At 36.3% G+C, this 18,706-nt stretch overlaps 2 protein-coding genes across 5 annotated transcripts; one reads left to right on the top strand and one right to left on the bottom strand.

Annotated features, from left to right (window-relative positions):
* Positions 1 to 144: 144 nt before the first annotated feature.
* LOC122401708 (carbonic anhydrase 1-like) lies at positions 145 to 5,354 on the top strand. The gene is made up of 5 exons (XM_043404027.1): positions 145 to 230; positions 1,563 to 1,832; positions 2,382 to 2,638; positions 3,679 to 3,903; positions 5,212 to 5,354. Exons 1-5 carry the CDS (start codon positions 173 to 175, stop codon positions 5,311 to 5,313), a joined length of 912 nt encoding a protein of 303 aa, XP_043259962.1. The 5' UTR covers positions 145 to 172; the 3' UTR covers positions 5,314 to 5,354.
* A 139-nt stretch (positions 5,355 to 5,493) lies between these two features.
* On the bottom strand, positions 5,494 to 17,241 carry LOC122401707 (tetraspanin-11-like). 4 transcript variants are annotated; one of them, XM_043404023.1, is made up of 10 exons: positions 17,098 to 17,241; positions 16,797 to 17,034; positions 12,515 to 12,597; positions 10,381 to 10,593; positions 10,135 to 10,320; positions 9,223 to 9,345; positions 7,924 to 7,977; positions 7,768 to 7,860; positions 6,938 to 7,021; positions 5,494 to 6,870 (listed from the first exon to the last, which is right to left on the bottom strand). In XM_043404023.1, exons 3-10 carry the CDS (start codon positions 12,560 to 12,562, stop codon positions 6,808 to 6,810), a joined length of 864 nt encoding a protein of 287 aa, XP_043259958.1. In that variant the 5' UTR covers positions 12,563 to 12,597; positions 16,797 to 17,034; positions 17,098 to 17,241; the 3' UTR covers positions 5,494 to 6,807. The 4 variants fall into 4 exon arrangements, with proteins under 4 accessions (XP_043259958.1, XP_043259961.1, XP_043259959.1 ...); XM_043404026.1 differs by having other exon boundaries at positions 10,381 to 10,565; XM_043404024.1 differs by having other exon boundaries at positions 16,805 to 17,034.
* Positions 17,242 to 18,706: the final 1,465 nt, after the last annotated feature.

Below are 18,706 nucleotides of genomic sequence, written 5' to 3'. Positions count from 1 at the left end.
CTCGTGAAGTTGTCGTTAAATAAAAACGCATTCTGCGTCTGGTTAATGTGTTTCTATTAAACGGGAGGTTAACTTCGAAACTTTATTAAAATTCTTGTATGAACGGGCGTATCGAGGCGCGCGCGATCGCGCAGCTTGCAACGTGCCAACGATTCCCACGGGACGATTAAAAATGATAAACATTTCGCTACCGGAATTTATGATAGTGTGCAGCAGTGTTCTTCTGGTCTGTAAGTCGAGCGCTGAACTTAAAGATATAATCAAATACGCGAAATATACAGGGTGTTCGGCCACCCCTGGGAAAAATTTCAATGAGAGATTCTAGAGGCCAAAATAAGACGAAAATCAAGAATACTAGTTTGTTGATTGACGCTTCGTTAAAAAGGTATTAACAAACTTATTAATAAAAGTCCACCTATTCGAATTTTTTTTCTCGAACACGCGTAGGATTTCGGGGGACAAGTCTATTCACCAAAAATGATTGTGATTGACCCTCGCAAACGAAAATAATTTTTTTATAACGATTTGAAAATTTATACCCCCTGTCGATTTTTCTTAAAAATTCGTTTTTTATTTTTAGTAAATTTGTTTGACGCTGTACGGAAATGTTGTCTAATACTTTTTGAAGGTACTCGTGGGCAGTACTGCAGAAAAAAATTTCATTGAAATATATTCACTATTGTAGGAGTTATGGCCATTTGAAAATTGGACCATTTTTATGTGGTTCTTCTCACTTTACGGGGTCAAGGAACAATTTTTCCAATATTTTTAGAATTTCTACATATTCTACGCTAAAATACGCGTCGTTTGCCTTTTGAAACATTAAAATCCTCCAATTCGTTCAAAAGTTACGATGTTTTAAAGATTCGCATGAAATTTCAGGGTAACATTTCTGGCCAGAAATTATATTTTCAGAAAGGAATTTTTTGCTAAAAAATGGTTAGGAATTCAGAGGTATGTCAATTCACCAAAAATGATTGCAATTAACCCTTCTAGCCAAAAATAATTTTTTTATAATGATTGGGAAGTTTTTAATTTCGTCGAAAAATTTATCCACTTACTCAATTTTTTTCTCGAAAGTGGGTAGGATTTCAGGGGTATGTCTATTCACCAAATATGCTTGTAATTGACCCCTGTAACTAAATATAATTTTATTAGTATAATTTGAAATTTTTTAATTTAATTTTTTAATAATTTTCGGTCATGAATTTTTTTCTCGAAAATGCATGGGAATTCGGGGGTATGTGTATTTACCAAAAATAATTGTAAATGACCTCTGCAACTAAAAATAATTTTTTTAGAACGATTTGAAATTTTTTTTTCACCGAAAAATTTTCTGGTCGGTATGGAACTTCAAACGTTAATAACTTTTTAACGAAGCCTCCATCAACAAAGTGGTATTCTTGATTTTCGTCTTGTTTTGGTCTCTAGAATTTACCATTCAAATTTTTCCCAGAGGTGGCCGAACACCCTGTATAATAATGGTAACTCGTGGAGACGCAAACCTTTATTTGAGATTTTCTGTTTCGTTGTAATCGTTATCCCGAACCACGTTTTTAAAGTTCTGCTACTGACTGAAATCCTGGATTGGGCACAATTATTCCCATGGGTGGGGAGCGAGAGCCATTTCCCTGGCTTCACTTTCGGTTACTCGGAGCGTAATGGTCCTCATATGTGGAAAGTGTTGTATCCGGCCAGTAATGGCAGCAATCAGTCGCCAATCAACATCACGACACGGCTCGCTGTCGTCGTGCAACCGTCAGAACCTCTTCGATGGACCGGCTACAATAAAGGACCATTATCGATGACTATAGCGAATAATGGAAATAACGGTGCAATTTCTTCCACTGATTTATACGAAACTCACTACATAAGAAGCGTTCTATACAGATTCCTTTATTATAACTACGATCCTAACAAAGCCTATCTTCTAGAAATTATGATACGCTCTGTCAGATTGTCACAATCTCGTCCACCGCTGTTACCTTTTTCGATCGTTTGCCATTCGTAAAGTATTACCCAGTTATATGAAGTAAATTTGCCCCTGGTAATCCAGGAAGATATAATATTTATAGTTATCGTTGCATCTTCGTGAGAGTGTTATTAATGTATTGGTCAAATTTTGTTTTAATATACATATAATTAAAAGTGGTCCGAACAAGGTCGTGTTTGTACTCATTTTCATTGGGAAAGTTTCACGAATTCATCTGTAGCAATAATTCATTAATAATATTGTCACGAAAATCGAAAAACATCAAAATTTGGATTTGGAATATTGAGATTTTGATAATGCGATTCAAATTCAAATTGTGATAACCTGGCAGAGCGTACGGTATTTTTTAACAAATTATCAGTATCACGATATATTGTATTGCTTCCAGTGGTAGTGAACACAATATGGAACAGCTTCTCTCGGCCGCATATTCAAGGAGGATCCCTGACTAAAATTTACGATTTTTGTTCGATGGTGTTTCACTGGGGACATTCGAACGAAGATGGCAGCGAGCACACTTTGGATTATGTTCGGTATCCTATGGAGCTACAAGTGTGCCACATCAGTCGAGACTTTAATTCACCGTTAGACGCTATTGCCGACAAATCGAACGACGCCATGCTGATCGTTTCGTTCTTTTTTCAGGTCTGTGCTCTATTAACCCTTTCAAACACTGTATCCAAATTTATTTATATACTTTTGAATATAAAGACTGGACCACGTTGCAAAATCTCTTTCCAATATTAGAAATTTTGTGTGTGGTTAATACCTTCACAATGTACTTTTTTTACAATGTTTATGACTCCGTTTCTTACAGCATAATTTCGAACATAATAAAATGAAGTTAAAAAAAATATTAATATTTTTGTTTCGTCTTAGACCTCTTCTTAAAAAGCATGTGTTTCGTGAAGTTTCTGCGACAGTATACGATATCAAAGAATGTATTAAATAAGTATTTTATTCATTTCTAAAAGATTTTATCACATCTTAATATGCCAAGAAATAATTTTTTCGTATATTCCTAATGGTTCTAGAGAACACAATTTGCAACACTTCACTGTTATTATCGCTTTAATATTAGGCCAGTCCATAAGTTCGTGTGTATTTATCAAAAAGTTTTATTCGCATAGGAACGACCGATTCATATTTTCCAATCAATAATATATATTCCTGCGTTATCTACTGACACCATTTTATAGGCGTGGTTTGAACACCACCGTGGAGTCTTTTGACTTCATTTTTATTTAAAGATTCAGTTCCCATGATGGTAATTGCTTGACACAATATTTGGAGCGTACGACGGTTGAGACGTAACTTCCCAGTTAAACTCTTTAACTTCTCGGAGCGTTACTTCTGCAATGGAGGAACACGGCTTTGCAATATTTCAAATTAATAGTAATATACTTTATTTGTAGCTCGTCTCACCAAACAGATGATTCTATTTTTTTTTATTCGAATTTCCCTTCCTGGCCAGTGATTTTCATTTCTTGTTATTATCTATCCACTGCCTTTTTCAAGTTTTCTGCAATCAATTTTTAGGGACTATAGTTCATACTCCATATTAGGGATCCCAAACTTTCTCGACAAACTATAAACATATAAAGTTAATGGCAAACTACACACGAACATATGGACTAACCTGATAGTTATTATCAATATTATTGATTATATGCCCACGACTACAGATCACGAATGCAGATAATCCGTATTTGGACCAAATCGTGACAAACTTATGGCGGATTGCTCAGCCAGGGACGAAGTTTCACATTCCACCCTTCCCTTTGGAGTGGATTCTCTCACCTTTCGAAAAGAGTTATTATACGTATAGTGGCTCTCTTACTCAACCTCCCTGCAGTGAAATCGTCACTTGGATCGTTCAACCTGAGCCAATCGCTATATCCTCGTTTCAAGTATGCATTATTTTATGGGGATTGCGATGGAACCTCGATAATTGCAGAAAAAACAAACACACTAAGAGGAAATCTTACTTATGCAATATACCCTTCGCTGACTGCTGAAACTGTTTCTTCGATTTTTAATTTCCTTTGTTGCTTAGTGACAATTATCTGCTTCACTTATCAACGGAATGGAACGACAAAGATTCTCGCGAAATCATCAAAGTTGCATTTATCGAGGTTCTACTGTGCCCCAAAAAGAATTCTGTTTCATAATTTTTCAAAAATGACGGTTATTGGTCCGATGCATCAATCATATTCTATTTTAATTCTAGTAATAACCAAGTATTATTGTTAATGTTGAGTCAGGCTGTATTCAGCAGTTTGTAAAGTTAAAAAAAATCAACTTCGTAACTGTTGGAAGCATTTGGCATTCTAAAATGGAGACACGTTCTAGGTTTCTAAAGTACTGAAAGAAGAGTATCGTAGTTATTTTATAATAATATTATTCATATTCACAAGTTACAATTTATAACTCTACAAACGTATACATACAGCCGGACGAGATTATATTTTAACAACAGCATATGTGCTGTACTTTTTATTGATTTACGTACATCTTAATTTAGTTTTTTTTACATTTATGAATTTGTACCTGCACACGTGCTAATAAAGACTTAATAAGAAAAATAATACTTGATTATTAATCTATATAAATAAAATAGTGACCTAGCCTGCGATTGTAACATTATTAGGCAATCTCGACTTAAATGTATATATTATAGAGTATCTAAGCCGATTTACAAGTTTGAAAATTTTCATCTGTCCGTTCGTCTGTTTGTTTCTTCGTCGTGAATCAACAAAATGTATATTGAACCGATTTTCACTGAATCACAGCTATTCTGTGGCGTGTATATCAGAGAATAGGATAAGCTATTTCATCAACGATCTTTCACTCAACGGGAGTAAAATACTAAAAAATTAGATATAAAACCTAGTTGTGTATGTTTCTTAAAAATTGCTCTACTTAAAGTAAAGTAACTTAATAGAATGCATATCTCCTTCAGCTTTAATTTTCTATTAAAATTTACGACAATTTTCGTTGGAAATTAAATTCCAATCCGTTTCTGTTCCTAATATTCGATACACAGACACAACTAAGTTTTATTTACGCAAACCTGTGCACGGACGAGAGAATATAATTGGTATGCCAGGTCAATAATCGTTATTTTTGAACATCGAATAGTATGTCACGAACAACTATTTAACATTTTATTTAAGCATATTCTGTTTCATATTGTCAATATTGATTTTTCCATACAGGTTGCGCAATTTCGAAAACTCTGCTCCGCGGACGGTCCTATCCTCTTAAACTGCAGGCCCGTTCAACGAATAAACGAACGTAACGTGTACTTCTACGAATAACACTCGTCGTCAAGTAATGTGCCTTTATGCCGTGAACACGTTCGTCCGATTCATCAATTATATCGTGTGAAATTAATCGTAGAATAATACGCGTCGTCGCGTTCGTCGATCCAAGAAATTCGCAAACTTGTCCGCGCGACACGCTGTTGGAAATGTAAAGTAAGTGTAAAAATCAGTGTCGTTTGCAGAGAGCGGTGATTTTATTGTTTTTTCTTTTCCCTACTATATTATTTACGAACACGCCGAAAACGTTTTCCAACAAATGTCATAAGAAAATAAACGCGTAACAAAGTCAGATTCGCTTACAGGAAGGTACAATTTCACTTGGTACGAGTTATTGTAACAGATTTTGTCGTCATCATGGTTACTCACGAACATAAAAACACCTTCTTGCTGGCATTGTACAGACTATGGTAGAGGGGATGCGTTTCCCGTTAATTTTTATTGGAACGTGCATCTCGTTATTTTGTTGTTTTTACAAGCGATCGATAGGCAGCTATCAATTTCTACCACACACATACATGTACATCGTTACTGCGTACATTCACTCTTTGACGGATATTTTTTTTCTCAGTAAAAAGTCACAAGGTCGTTTCGAACATATGCGGGTGCCAATGTATACATATAAATCACGACGGTGACAGAGAAAGTGAAAATATTTTTGTTAGCTCCCTTACCACGATTTTATTTCTCTCGATTTAAAGATCGTCTTGTACGGCGAGTAACTTTAACATTATTAACTTTGACACATTTTAATAAAGATATACATTTCTCCTCGATCCCCGCAACTGAAATAAAAATATTTCGCCCAATATTCTAGTCGAACGCTGGAAACAGAGAATATTTAACTTATTACAAATAGCTAACTTTTTCAAATACCTTGTAAAGGGCCCAAAGATTTTTGTAGTTTGAATTTAACGATCAACGAAAGTGTACAAATTAATTTCTTTTCCTCAAATCCAAACATGTTACGAATGCTTCCGCGAGTCTCGATTTATTCCCAATATTAAAGTTACTCGGTTACTTTATATTCAATGAGGTCGTCGGCGCGATGGTTGACATCTTCGTGATAAATTACGGAGTAAACGATAATTTTCTGGCATTCGTAACCGGAGTGAACACGAAGAGAATAACGTCTATGTACAGAGTAATAGATATTTCGTTCTTATTCGAATTGGTACGATATTTCGCAATGAAACACACATAAGGGACGGGAATGGCTTAGAAGATTCCGAGCAAGCACAGCTTTTCTATCTTACAACAAGCTTCACAAACCCTAAAACATCGTCCTTCCTCGTTTACGAAACCTGGTTCGCAACGACCACTTATTATCGAGTGCATATCGTTGTTCGCTTCGTCGAATGTTTCTAGTCGGAAAATCGTCGGAAGCGAACGGATGCAATTTAAAACAACGCATCTGCAATCGTCGCGACTCCAACGGGGAACCTGAAATTAATTTCCTTTCTGCTTTGTGCTCGCGCCGCGGATATCGTCTCAATCCACTTGCATGTCTCTTATCGTTCGACAAAGGAAAGCCGAGGTTATTATGCCGAACGTCTGAAATGTATACACGTGATCAATGTCCGGGATGAACTAAAATTGTCAATGTTTCGTTAAAACGTACTTGTATGCCAGCCATTGCCATGCCCAGAAACACTAAAGTGAAACTCTCACACTCCAGCCAACTGGTGATTTTATCGAGACAACCCTACAAACATTTAGTAACGTGAAGCAAACTATGGGAAACGCGAAGCCGTTGCTTCTCAAACATCGCACAGTGACTCACAGATTTGTTTAAGAAAAATTGCTTCTAAAATCATTTAATAGTGTCAACGAGTTCTTTTGTGCTTGATACAATTGTTTGGATTACAAAAATTCGTGGTATTGTTGTGTAAGCTGTTGCACGACGCGTTGGATGACAGCCAAAATACCTGTTGTACACAAAACGATAAGAACGTGTGTGTGGCCTCTCGACAACCAGCTGGAAAGATTCTCTGCGCGATTTCCGCTTTGAAATGAAAGCTTTGAAGTACAACAGGTACGAAATTGGGATTACGTGAGAATTTGTAGAAAATGTAGGATAAGAGTATCTGTATGAATTTTAATTAATTCGAGAAGTAGAAATATGTGAATTTAACAAATCTGTGGGTCGCTGTAAGGTGACTTTATAGCTAAAAATTTTGCAAATAAGATATTTATACCTTTTCTATGTTTCTATAATATATAACTAATACAATGATTTCTAAAGACATACATTATACTTTGTTCGCTAGTCTAATTATGGTATCTATCGCAACTCTACCAGACAAGTAAAGGAGCTTAAAATTAATGGTCCAAACTAATTGTAAGTCGATCAAAAAACTGTATAAATATGTAACGATGATTTTGTTCCATTCTACCGAGCAAGATTTCTCCTTCATTGTCCAATAATCTGCTCGAAATTAAATTACTTACCTCTTTATGTCGATATCCTTCGTGACCCTCTTTGTCTTCCACTTGACACGCTGTCTCGTCCTTCGGTTTTGGATTCAGCCACGGTTTCTCGGTCTGTCGTGAACGGTAAAACTTTTATAAACGCCAAAGAATGTGAAAGGCAATTTAATCACTTACATTTTTATGAAACACTCTTGACACGACGCTCATCGGACTTCCTGTATTTTTTACCTGCGAAACAACGATAATATCATTTTCCAACCACGATCGCGTGATTCTGTTCCTGATTCGCTAGTAAACAACTAATTTAAAAAAAAATAAATAGAAAATAGATTGTCTTTAACTTTGATGAATACTGTCATTTAATATTTTCGATGTACTTTCGTTAATATTAAGAATGAGTATGAATCTATCTACAGAAGAGCCTTCTACTTACATCGAAACGTTTATACAAAATATATACGCCGCACAGTGGGAAGAAAACCAGATTCTGTGGCCAAAAATCGATTTTTCTAGGATTCCAAAAAAATAAAATTATTTATTTCCAGGAGATTTTATTTTTGAGTAATATAATTTTGAATTTCAAATAGGTGAAGCAACTTAAATCAATTAAATAAAATCAAATAAGGCAACATTTTTTTTGTCTTCTTTTTTTTAGTAATTAAACTTTGAGTCTTTTAGGATAGAATAAACCAAGTATACACAGAAATATTTATTTTTAGCTACAATAATTACCTACAGTTATGTAAACTATATAAAATAAAAGAATCACGATCTTTCACAGTTCAACTGTTAATGTAGTATTATTGTACCAAGTACCACTGACCCGTATACGATGAATTATATCCGTCTGTAACCGTTTGCAAATAATTTACAAGTTTAAAGAATATTTATATAAGAAACTTTGGTCATTAATAAAGTGTGACTTTACTGCGGCACATTATTCCAAACTAAGTTTAATTGAATTCAGTGTAGTGTTTGTATAATAGGTATAAAAATGGATTTTACATATAAGTTTTTATTTAATGTGTTTATAGAAAATACTAGTGGCCAGAGGAGATTTGGGATATTTTTGAATTTTAAATAGTAGGTACGTAACGTTATTGCGTTAGTTAATTAATTAAGTATCATTTAACGTAAATAACGTATCTGGTGTTGCGTAAGTACTGAAGAATACTTCAACTTCATTAAAGGAAAAAGAAATATTACTTTATCTTCATTCGTTCAAAAGTTATAGATTTTTGGCCGCTGAAACATCAATTATTCCCACTGTGCGCCGTTCAATATACCATTAAACTGAAAATCTTAGAAAAACGTCAAAAGATTGGTAAAAAACGTGCCTTGATTAAAGCAAATGGCAAGAGTACGATACGTTCTTTTAAAATAATAATTTTATCGAAGAAATACGATCTGTGAGTGGTCTGTGATATCGTATTGACTATTGCAAAAGTTTCGAAATATCGTATGGCAGCGTACCTCGGTATTTTTTAAAACGCAGCACGTGAGAGGGACCTGCCTTCTGCTTCCTGAAATTTGCGCGTCTCTCCACCAGGCCGTGCCATTGTAGTCCGCGTATCCATGTATTCCACAGCAATTAAACTGCAATGGAATCACCTATATGCTCTTCGGACCATTATAATATGCCTGGATGGACGGTCCTTCGAGTGCAGTGTTCGCCGTTCGTGCGCGAAATAAAATTTGTATTCTATGGCCTTTCGATCATTTGTCGCCAACCGTGAAGGCCGCGGCTGCTCGCTAACGATCGTGTTTGCAAAACTAGTCTGTTCCCCGACGTTCCACACCGGATGCCTTTGTGACTCAATTTCGCAAAATTATTCAAAAAACACCCAGCTAGAAACTAAACGCTGCTCTAGTGAAATTTAAATCATTCGCAGGAGTTGCGTTTCTTAATATTATCAATTTGAATGTCACTCGAAACTATTGTTCAGAAACCCAAGATCGGCACAGATACCATTTACAACTTGTAATCCATCGGTAACGCGCACGTGGAGCCAGAATGGCGACAATGAAGCGACGCCAAATAGAGATTAGCATAGTTTGAATGGAATTACGAGGATAGAGCATCGATGGGACCATAATTTCGCCCGTAACTTCTTCGCTCGTAGTTTAAACGAAACTTTTCTAATCGATACGAATGAAAGAGTCCGAAGCTTACGACTTTGCTCCACTTTTCTCCTTACGGAAATAAAACGTTCGACTAAAAATTCGTGGCAGGTGTTCGTGGAAATCTGAGTATTTTAAAACGACCAGCGAGTGGTCCAGAAGTTTGCTAACGCTCTGAGGGCCCCTTAAACGCATAATCCGCCAATGGACAAACATGCTCCAAGAATAGATAATCGATTGGTAGTATTAGTAAGGCAATTATACCTTGTACTGCGCGAAGTCGAGACTACGGGTAAAGGGGATATCGCTGGTTGGTTCGTGGCCATAGTTGTCGGCCAATTTGCTAATGAGCCTCTGTTCTAATCCGGACAGTATTCGGAACGTCATTATTCCGCCGACAGCGGCGGTGACCAATTCCGTGACGATCAGAGCGACCAGCATGCTCATGTACTGAACAAATAACATCCACGTTATTTAAATTCCGCGTCTGTAGGGAAAGAATTTACTTACGGTAGCCAGAATGCATTGATTTCCACGCGACGCGGCTCGACATCCGAAGAAACCGACTGCAAACACCGTGGAGCCAAGACCGAGTAAACTGTAAGCTATTAGGTTAATAGTCACGTGCGGCGTGGCGTCAGGTACGAAAAGATTTAAGAGGTGGCCTTTGCTCGGCTCCAACAGCAACCATGCCCCTATAACGAGTACCGTACACCCGGCCAACTATCCAACAATTTTTTTCATATCACTTTTAATGAAACATGGCACGGGACAAAATGATACCGCACCTCGTATAATTATGTAAACATTAGATTTATTAATTCATACGAGATACGAAACACACTACATAAGAAGCGTTCTGTACAGATTCCTCTATTATAACTACAATCCTATCGAAGACTATCTTCTAGAAATTATGATACACTCTGTTAGATTAATACTTAGACCGTTATATTGTTTATCATTCGTAAAGTATTACCGCACACGATTTATTAACTCATCGAGAGTGAACATTTAAATAGAAGAAATATTGTAAAAAATCGTGTCTAATACGATGGGTAAAATTTAGAATTTGAATTTAAATAAAAATTGAAACTGTACAATTGCGAAGGAATCTACAATTTGGCAACCTAAAGGAATTTGTGCAGGATCAGCTTGACAGCCAACGCGTTAATTCCGTTTTAAAGTTATAACGAGTCTCGTGTTCCGACAACTCGTGTTCGTTTGTCTTCGCAAGAAGTAAGATTTATTAGATCTTCGGGCCCTCGGTTTTACCAATGATGCTGTTGGAAGTTTCTAGAGTATAAACTGTGCTTTTCGCGAAAGGCGTTCCATTGTTTGTAATTTGCTCCGCCAAGAGGTCTTGTGACACAGTATACTGGCGAGAGTCCTGCAGTTCTTATCAAATTACTGATCGTATCATTTTTATCGGACTGTACGAATGGCTCTTAGTACGTTTATTTGTAAGAGAAAATAGAATTCAATGTTAGAATACAAGGTGGTTATCATTTTGCCCCGTTCTATAAATTCAAAATATATAAAATTATTCAGATTATTTTAATTTCAAGATACATGTAACAATTCATGGAATTACACTGTGATTATTAAAATTATTATAAGACAAAGTGTTCGTGTCTATAGAGAGACTCTTATCTCAGTTACATGTAGTGTTACCGAATTTTCTATGGCCAATATAATTTCTTCGTATTTTAAGAAATATACGTTTAACACTAGATTTACGGAAGTCGACAATTTGACGTATGTCTGATTTCATATATTTGAAATTGCAGAACACGTAAATATTATTTTTTAACAAATTATGTTGGATTTGATTGATGCACTGGCATGAATAGATATTCTAATTAAAAGAAAAATCGTATTGTAAGGTAATCGTCAACATGAAAGGTATCAATAAATATACGTGCTATCAATGCCCGTAAATCTAGTGTTAAGTTTCCAAATTCTTCTTTCAAATAAATATCTGAGCTTTCTATAAACTGAACGTTCAAGGTATTAAAAGGGGTTCAGGATTTAGACGATTTATAATATTCGAACCAAAAACTGATTAGTTTAAAAGCTACGTTTTTGTTTTAATGTCATATCCTGTGTTAACTCTATCAGAGAACGAATTGAATTTTCGGCTTTGACAATGGTACAACCGACCTGTTTGTTTTCTGTTCGTCGTATGCAACGCGTAAATAAATAATTACCATAATTTTACTTTGATGTCCGCAGAGGGTGTTTCGAGCATCCTCCTTCCAGTTCCACAAACATGCTTTACATTTTCGTATTAACCACTTAACCGTCGCGCCTGAGTTAATTCGAGCAATATAGTCGTTGGGCAAACAAACGATAGCATGCTCAGTAACCGTGCTAATATAGAAAAATTTAAAAATTAAACCGACTATTCCAGAAAAATATAATTACGTTTACTTCGTAACTAATAATAACATTAATTATATTTATGATAGCGAAATGTTTATCCTGAACCCTTTTTTAAAACCACAGTGCATAATAACATACACGTTCCTATGTTTAAAGATTGAATTTAATTTTTAAATAATAAATCCAAACTGAAATTCAGGACGACACTCAATTATGAACTAAGTAATTTGCTTTTTTAATCGAATGTTTAATACTTTACCCATATTAACAAGTTGAACGTGAACAGAACAACTTTCAAATATTTCATGCCGATTCGTTTCAAGACATCAAATAGTCATCGATCTGCAAACATAACGTCACTCGTTTCAATTGCTCCGACCTCCATACCACTCCAATTTGTTGCGGCGTTTAAACACAAAAACGCGAACGTTTCAGCGCGAAAATGAAACTCGTCTCGCTCGATAATTCCGAATATTAAAACGCTGGGAATTTACACGCGCAAATTGGACGCTGTTTAATTCTTTAACATTTAACGAAACGCAAGGCGTTCGTGTCGCAGTCGCGTCAAGCTTTCAACCACCGTTTTTACACGAAATTAAAAAATTTTGTTTTATGCTCCGGTTCGTGTCAGTGACGTTACTTTCAATTTTTATAACGCAAATAAATATTCACCGACGACGCCATTGAAATGGCCATTGTTGGTTCAACGAACACGAAAACGAGAATCGTTGGAATCGTCGAAATAAAAGCTGCGGCGCGTAGAACGTTTTAATTCGCTTGGAAAAAAGTCAGATTCGCGAGGTACCTCGCAGAAGAAAGCACGAATTAAAAAAGTAGTACGTGCAATTTATATCCAACGAAATAAAAAGAGAAAGCGGAGTGAGATCACTATTCAATCGCAGTGGTTTTTAACGGTTTTCTTTTACTTGAATGAGACTTATGAATTCCATTCTCGAAAGGGTTTAAAACCTTAGTTAAATCGACGTTTTTTAAGCCCATCATTCTACTAAAATTTTTCGAGAAATGTTCCGCTAAATATGAAAGGTGTAATTTTTAGAAAGAATTTAGAAGGGAATTAATCGGTGGACGAATTTCTCCAGCGATGTAACGGAATAATCGAGTATAAAAAATATTAATTTCAGCAGTGAGAGTTTGTAACCCGACGATGACAAAGAACGGATCAACTCATTTAAGCGAGATCATCGTCAAAACTAAGCCGATTGAAGAAAGCCTTTAGAATCCCCGTTTCACTCAGGGGATGCAATTATAACTGGAAGGTGGACATTGTGCGCTCACAAAGGGGCTCAGAAATTTCTGCGAAGCGAATACGACGCGACATGGTAATGTACGAACATCGTGGTAACCCTTGTGACGATCACCGAATGTTTACTAATGCTCCATAACCTCAAACATTCTATTTAAATAAATCAAATATACTTCGATGATTTCTTTTTTCTCCCCTAATCTTTTCATAAGGATATAATCTTATTATTGGTGGTAGAATGTCATCGTCATCCCCAAAATTCTCATCTGTTCCTAGTTGAACAATCTGTCTCGTTTACATGTTAAGAATATTACAAAATAAGCATTATTCTTGCCAAATGAAAATTCTTGGATTTTGTAAATACCTCACCAGTGAAATATTTTATACCACCCTTAATGGCAATTGAATTCAAATTTTCATTTATATTCATTTCTAATTAGAATTAAATTTGAGTTGGCCAGTGTTTTTAGTAGAATGTCATCGTCATCCCCAAAATCCTCATCTGTTTCTAGTTGAACAATCTGTTTCGTTTACATGTTAAGAATATTACAAAATAAGCATTATTCTTGCCAAATAAAAATTCTTGGATTTTGTAAATACCTCACCAGTGAAATATTTTATACCATACTTAAAGGCAATTGAATTCAAATTTTTATTTATATTCATTTTCAATCAGAATTAAATTTGAGTCGGCCAGTGTTTTTAGTAGAATATCATCGTCATCCCCAAAATCCTCATCTGTTCCTAGTTGAACAATCTGTCACGTTTACATGTCAAGAATATTACAAAATAAGCATTATTCTTGCCAAATGAAAATTCTTAGATTTTGTAAACACCTCACCAGTGAAATATTTTGTATCATACTTAATGGCAATTGAATTCAAATTTTCATTTATATTCATTTTCAATTACAATAAGATACAACTAGCTCAGAATAAAAATACTGCCTAATGGCAAGGGAAATAATATTCGTATCGATAAAAACAAATTGATTCGTTGCAACGAAGAAACGAGGAACGTCGAAAAAAAAACGATGCAAGAAAAGGAAACGTTTCATCGATGTTCCAACGATTTTTCCACGTAATTAGCAACCGAAAGTATGCTAAACAGACTACAATGCCTGGTGCTTGTACCACTGGAACGAGATGCAAGTGGAAAAAAGAAAGTGTTCTCGATCAAAAGATAGGTTCGCTTGGTTTTATTTATCACCCATTACATAAAACGCGATAAAAATCTTCTAACTTTCTATTTGTAGCTATTTTTAAGAACATAATTGAGATATTCGATAACTTGGCAAGGAAAACTTACCTTCACTTTTTATGACGTAAACACTAATTTACACAAAAGTGAATCTTCCTTGTTACGATAGTTCATTTAAAATAATTGATTAAAGTTACGTACACCTGTTTTAATTGTATAAAATTGGAAGAAAAAGGAATTCACGTCTGGTGTTTGTGAAATAAGTTTAAGAGAAAAGTGGGAACAATGTTTTGATAATTTAAAGACGATTAATTTTTAAAGAAACTTTTTCCACTGCATGAACGTTCGTGTAGAACAATAAAATACAACAGAGGTAAATATTGTCTCTTTGATGTTATAAAATGCACAGTAAAAAGAATACTGTTCAGTAAAATACCGTGTTCCAGTTTCCCCGTACCTTTTAACCAACCAATGACTTGTTAATCGTAAAAACACAGAAAGGGTCGGTCTGCTACTTAAAAAACGGATAATTGTAGGCCACTAGTGACCATGCGGTCGTACCCCGATAATGAAGTGATCATCCTCGTTTTATATCCCTTCAATAAAGGTATAGAAATTTTATCATCCGAGAGGTAATAGAACTCCGCGTAAAACCGAATATGGTTCTGTAGATTGTTCTATAAATTCATTCCTGGAACTCCGGAAGTGACCTCGTAGCGTGACATCCGCGTCCAGCAGCAATCGACATTTATCCCAGTAATTTTACAAAATTCGAAAAAATATATATGCAGTCTTGTCACGTTCTACATATTGACAAATACTGATAAAAAATTCCATTTTTAATTGCAGCGGTTTGTGCAATTTTACAGAAGTTTCGACCGTGTCGTGTTATTTTTCATGGAAAACCGTGCAACGAAACCAAAACTTTGAAGGGTAATTTCACCCCCCAAGGATGAATTTTTGTCGCTAAAAAAATATGTGTACAACATTTTTTAGCATTTCTTGTTGGTTAAATTTTCGTTCACGTTTGTACGAGTTTATATTTCACGAAAAATATCGAGGATAAATAATCCCTGTGGTAATATTTCGATTACGGTTCTTGAAATTAGCTACAATCGCAAAGTCTATGGAATTTTAAATAACGCGAGATAAATAAAATTTAGTGAATTATTCTGTGTATCAGGATTATCCTGTCAAAAGGTAAAACTCTTCGTTATACGTGAATAGAAATAAAATGTTATATTCCGTATAATTTAATTAATAAATCTCTGTATTACTCTATTTATAACCCAGATTTCTTTACGCGGGTACTCAATTATCGGACAAACTTATAAATATATTTAAAGTCCACTCGAAAGTCTCACGAAAACGTAAATCGATAGAAAGTTCTCGAAACTATCGGAAGATATCGTAAGATTTTAAACGATTTATAAAAGAGATTACCACGATGCCCAAGTCGATGACATAAGCAGATAGATGCATGGTACCAATTGATACGTTAATAATGTGGAGACTACATCCGTGGAAACTGATCAAGATCAAAGGCTGCAGTATAACCCTCGTATCGACGCGAGCAGGGTAGATGCCTGCGTTCGGGAACGGTAAGTCCAAAGTTAAACGATCCCAGCTAAATTTTTATTAATTAATTCTAACGAGCACGTACGCGAAAGTTAATCAATGCTACTTACGTATACGCCGCGTTAATTACAACGCAGCTGAGGAAACCGCGTTCAACGGTAAATAAACGTTAGTTATTTTTGACATGGGGGAGGGTGGAAATAGAACGATTCGAGTCAGAAATAAAATTTCCATCGGCGCTGGCGAACCCCCCTGCGTCATATTTTTCCCGCGACAGGTCGCGCCGAAAAACCGGGAGAGATTGCCCCAGAAACGGGACTCGTATTCAATGATCAGAAAAATATTCCGAATTTTACGACGCTATTATCGCGGAAATGCATTTCATCAGAGAAAAGTAGAATTTCTCGGAGCATTCTCTCCAAAGTGCAAAGCAAGGTTTGTCTGCACCCCGTAACTCGAGTTTCCCCACAAATACGTCTACGTGCTATATATTACTTGCCATATTACCAGAAACGTTCGCGTCAACAGGCTTCAGCAGCGACGCGGTCGTCGACGCGAGCCAATTCGACGCACACAAAAAAGAAAAGAACGAAAAAACGTAAAAGAAAATAGGAATGGGGGGAAAAAAAGGATTCGAGGATAGAAAAAAAACGACACTGGAGGGTCTCTACGGTCGCTCCTCTAAATCCATTCACAGGTGGTCATGGTTGCACATCCTTCCTCCTCGCCCAGGTATCCTGACGATTAAATTCAAACGCGTAAGAATCTCGAGCGTCACGGACACCACGATCGAAACTAACCGCTGTAAGTTTTTCCGGTTTCGTTACGGTACACCTCGAATAACAATTAGTTGCGTGCACGTGCCTATTCCCGTGGTTTTCTCGACTTTCGATAGGTCACCAAACGCCAGGAGAGGATCCTGCCGCGTACGATCGCGACGACACTGCCGAGGGTAAATGTTGGCAGCTCTAACGGTGCCTGCTTCGGGAGCGGCACGCTCTTTCTCTCTCTCTCTCTCTCTCTCTCTCTCTCGCTCTCTCGCTCTGTGCCCCCCTTTTCACTCAGCTTCCTCCCTTACGTCGTCCAGAGGCTGGTCCAGATGCGTCTGCGTCGCGTCGTGACGGCGCCGACGCTCTCTCGCCCTTCTAGTCGATCCTCGCTCGTTACCGAGACATCTCCTCGCCCGATCCACCTTTGTCCCTTCGAGAATGGACGTCCACTGTTCGACCACCGACCGATTGACCAGCCTTTGCACCCGCCGACGGGCTCGAGTGGTAATTAGACCGATAGCGCGACCGGATCCAACGAAACGGAGGAAATTAGTCGAGAGCGACCGTGCCTCGCGTACGGGGTTGTTTCGCGTCGCGCGACTTACCACGCGAGAATTGATCGTTTCGCTGCCGGAGACTCGACGATGGGATCGAGGAACCTTTCTATTAGGTCGACCCATAAATTCGTGTACGTCGTCCTCCTCGAACTATGGTGATGAAATTTATAATTTACAACGAACGATCTCCGACACCTGGAAATTCGAAAAATTTGTATACAGGGTGAGGCACGAACTAGTCCCCACGACTTTTCAGCCCCTATTGAAGTCAATCAGTATTTAAAATAATTATTTTGTTCGATATATTTCTAGGTGAAAAATGAAAAGAATAGAATTTTTTTTTTATTTTAATTGCTTAGAAAATTGAGGAATCGTTTACTACCGATCCAGTTTGAAGAACATTGATCTGGAAATTTTGTTTTTATCATTAAATAGAAAATGGTTGTTCCAATTTCCATCTCTCAAAGTGAATTTCCACAGCTAAGAAAAAACCTTGCTCAATATCTATACAAAAAAATATCTAGTTCCATTTAAAAATATAACAGTAACCTTAATTTTGTATCTGTAATTTCTGGTTGATTGAATATTGATTAACTTCGATACGAAATTACTGAAAAATTGTGGAAATTAGTTCGTGCGTCACCCTATATAGATATCGAGCAAGGTTGTTTCTTTGCTGTGAAAATTCATTTTAAAGGGTGGAAATTGGAATATACCATTTTTTATTTTATGATAAAAACAAAATTTCTAGATCAATATTCTTCAAGCTGGATTGATAGTAAATGATTGCTTAATTTTCTAGGCAATTAAAATAAAAAAGATTCTGTTTTTTTTTTTATTTTTCGCCTGAAAATATATTGAACAAAATAATTGCGTTACCGATTTTTAGTGGACAGATTTGAAAATATACACGCGCTAGGAAACAGTTTCTCTGGTAAAACAAACAAAGCTGCAATGCAAAAAATTGAGCCCCGAACTTATGGGACGATCTAATATTTGAAAAATTCATGTAGCTACAGTGGGAGATCTCGGTTATCCAGAGACTTCTGTTTACCAATAGCAAACACTTGTACGTACCTTAT

The sequence above is a fragment of the Colletes gigas genome, unplaced genomic scaffold (assembly GCF_013123115.1).
Source record: "Colletes gigas isolate AHSC1104 unplaced genomic scaffold, ASM1312311v1 Colletes_gigas_Sc00027, whole genome shotgun sequence".
NCBI classification, from domain to species: domain Eukaryota; kingdom Metazoa; phylum Arthropoda; class Insecta; order Hymenoptera; family Colletidae; genus Colletes; species Colletes gigas.
Note: the sequence above shows the minus strand (reverse complement) of the source record. Positions and strands in the feature narration are given on the sequence as shown.

Bases quoted from the DNA above. Each gene is read 5' to 3' on its own strand.
- LOC122401707 (XM_043404023.1), bottom strand. From the start codon at position 12,562: ATGAAATATTTGAAAGTTGTTCTGTTCACGTTCAACTTGTTAATATGG. The intron at 9,346-10,134 runs GTATAATTGCCT...ATTCCATTGCAG, and splicing joins TCGACTTCGCGCAGTACAAG to TTTAATTGCTGTGGAATACA. The intron at 7,978-9,222 runs GTACGCTGCCAT...GTTGTTTCGCAG, and splicing joins GCGTTTTAAAAAATACCGAG to GTAAAAAATACAGGAAGTCC.
- LOC122401708 (XM_043404027.1), top strand. From the start codon at position 173: ATGATAAACATTTCGCTACCGGAATTTATGATAGTGTGCAGCAGTGTT. The intron at 231-1,562 runs GTAAGTCGAGCG...ACGTTTTTAAAG, and splicing joins CAGCAGTGTTCTTCTGGTCT to TTCTGCTACTGACTGAAATC. The intron at 1,833-2,381 runs GTGCAATTTCTT...TATTGCTTCCAG, and splicing joins AGCGAATAATGGAAATAACG to TGGTAGTGAACACAATATGG.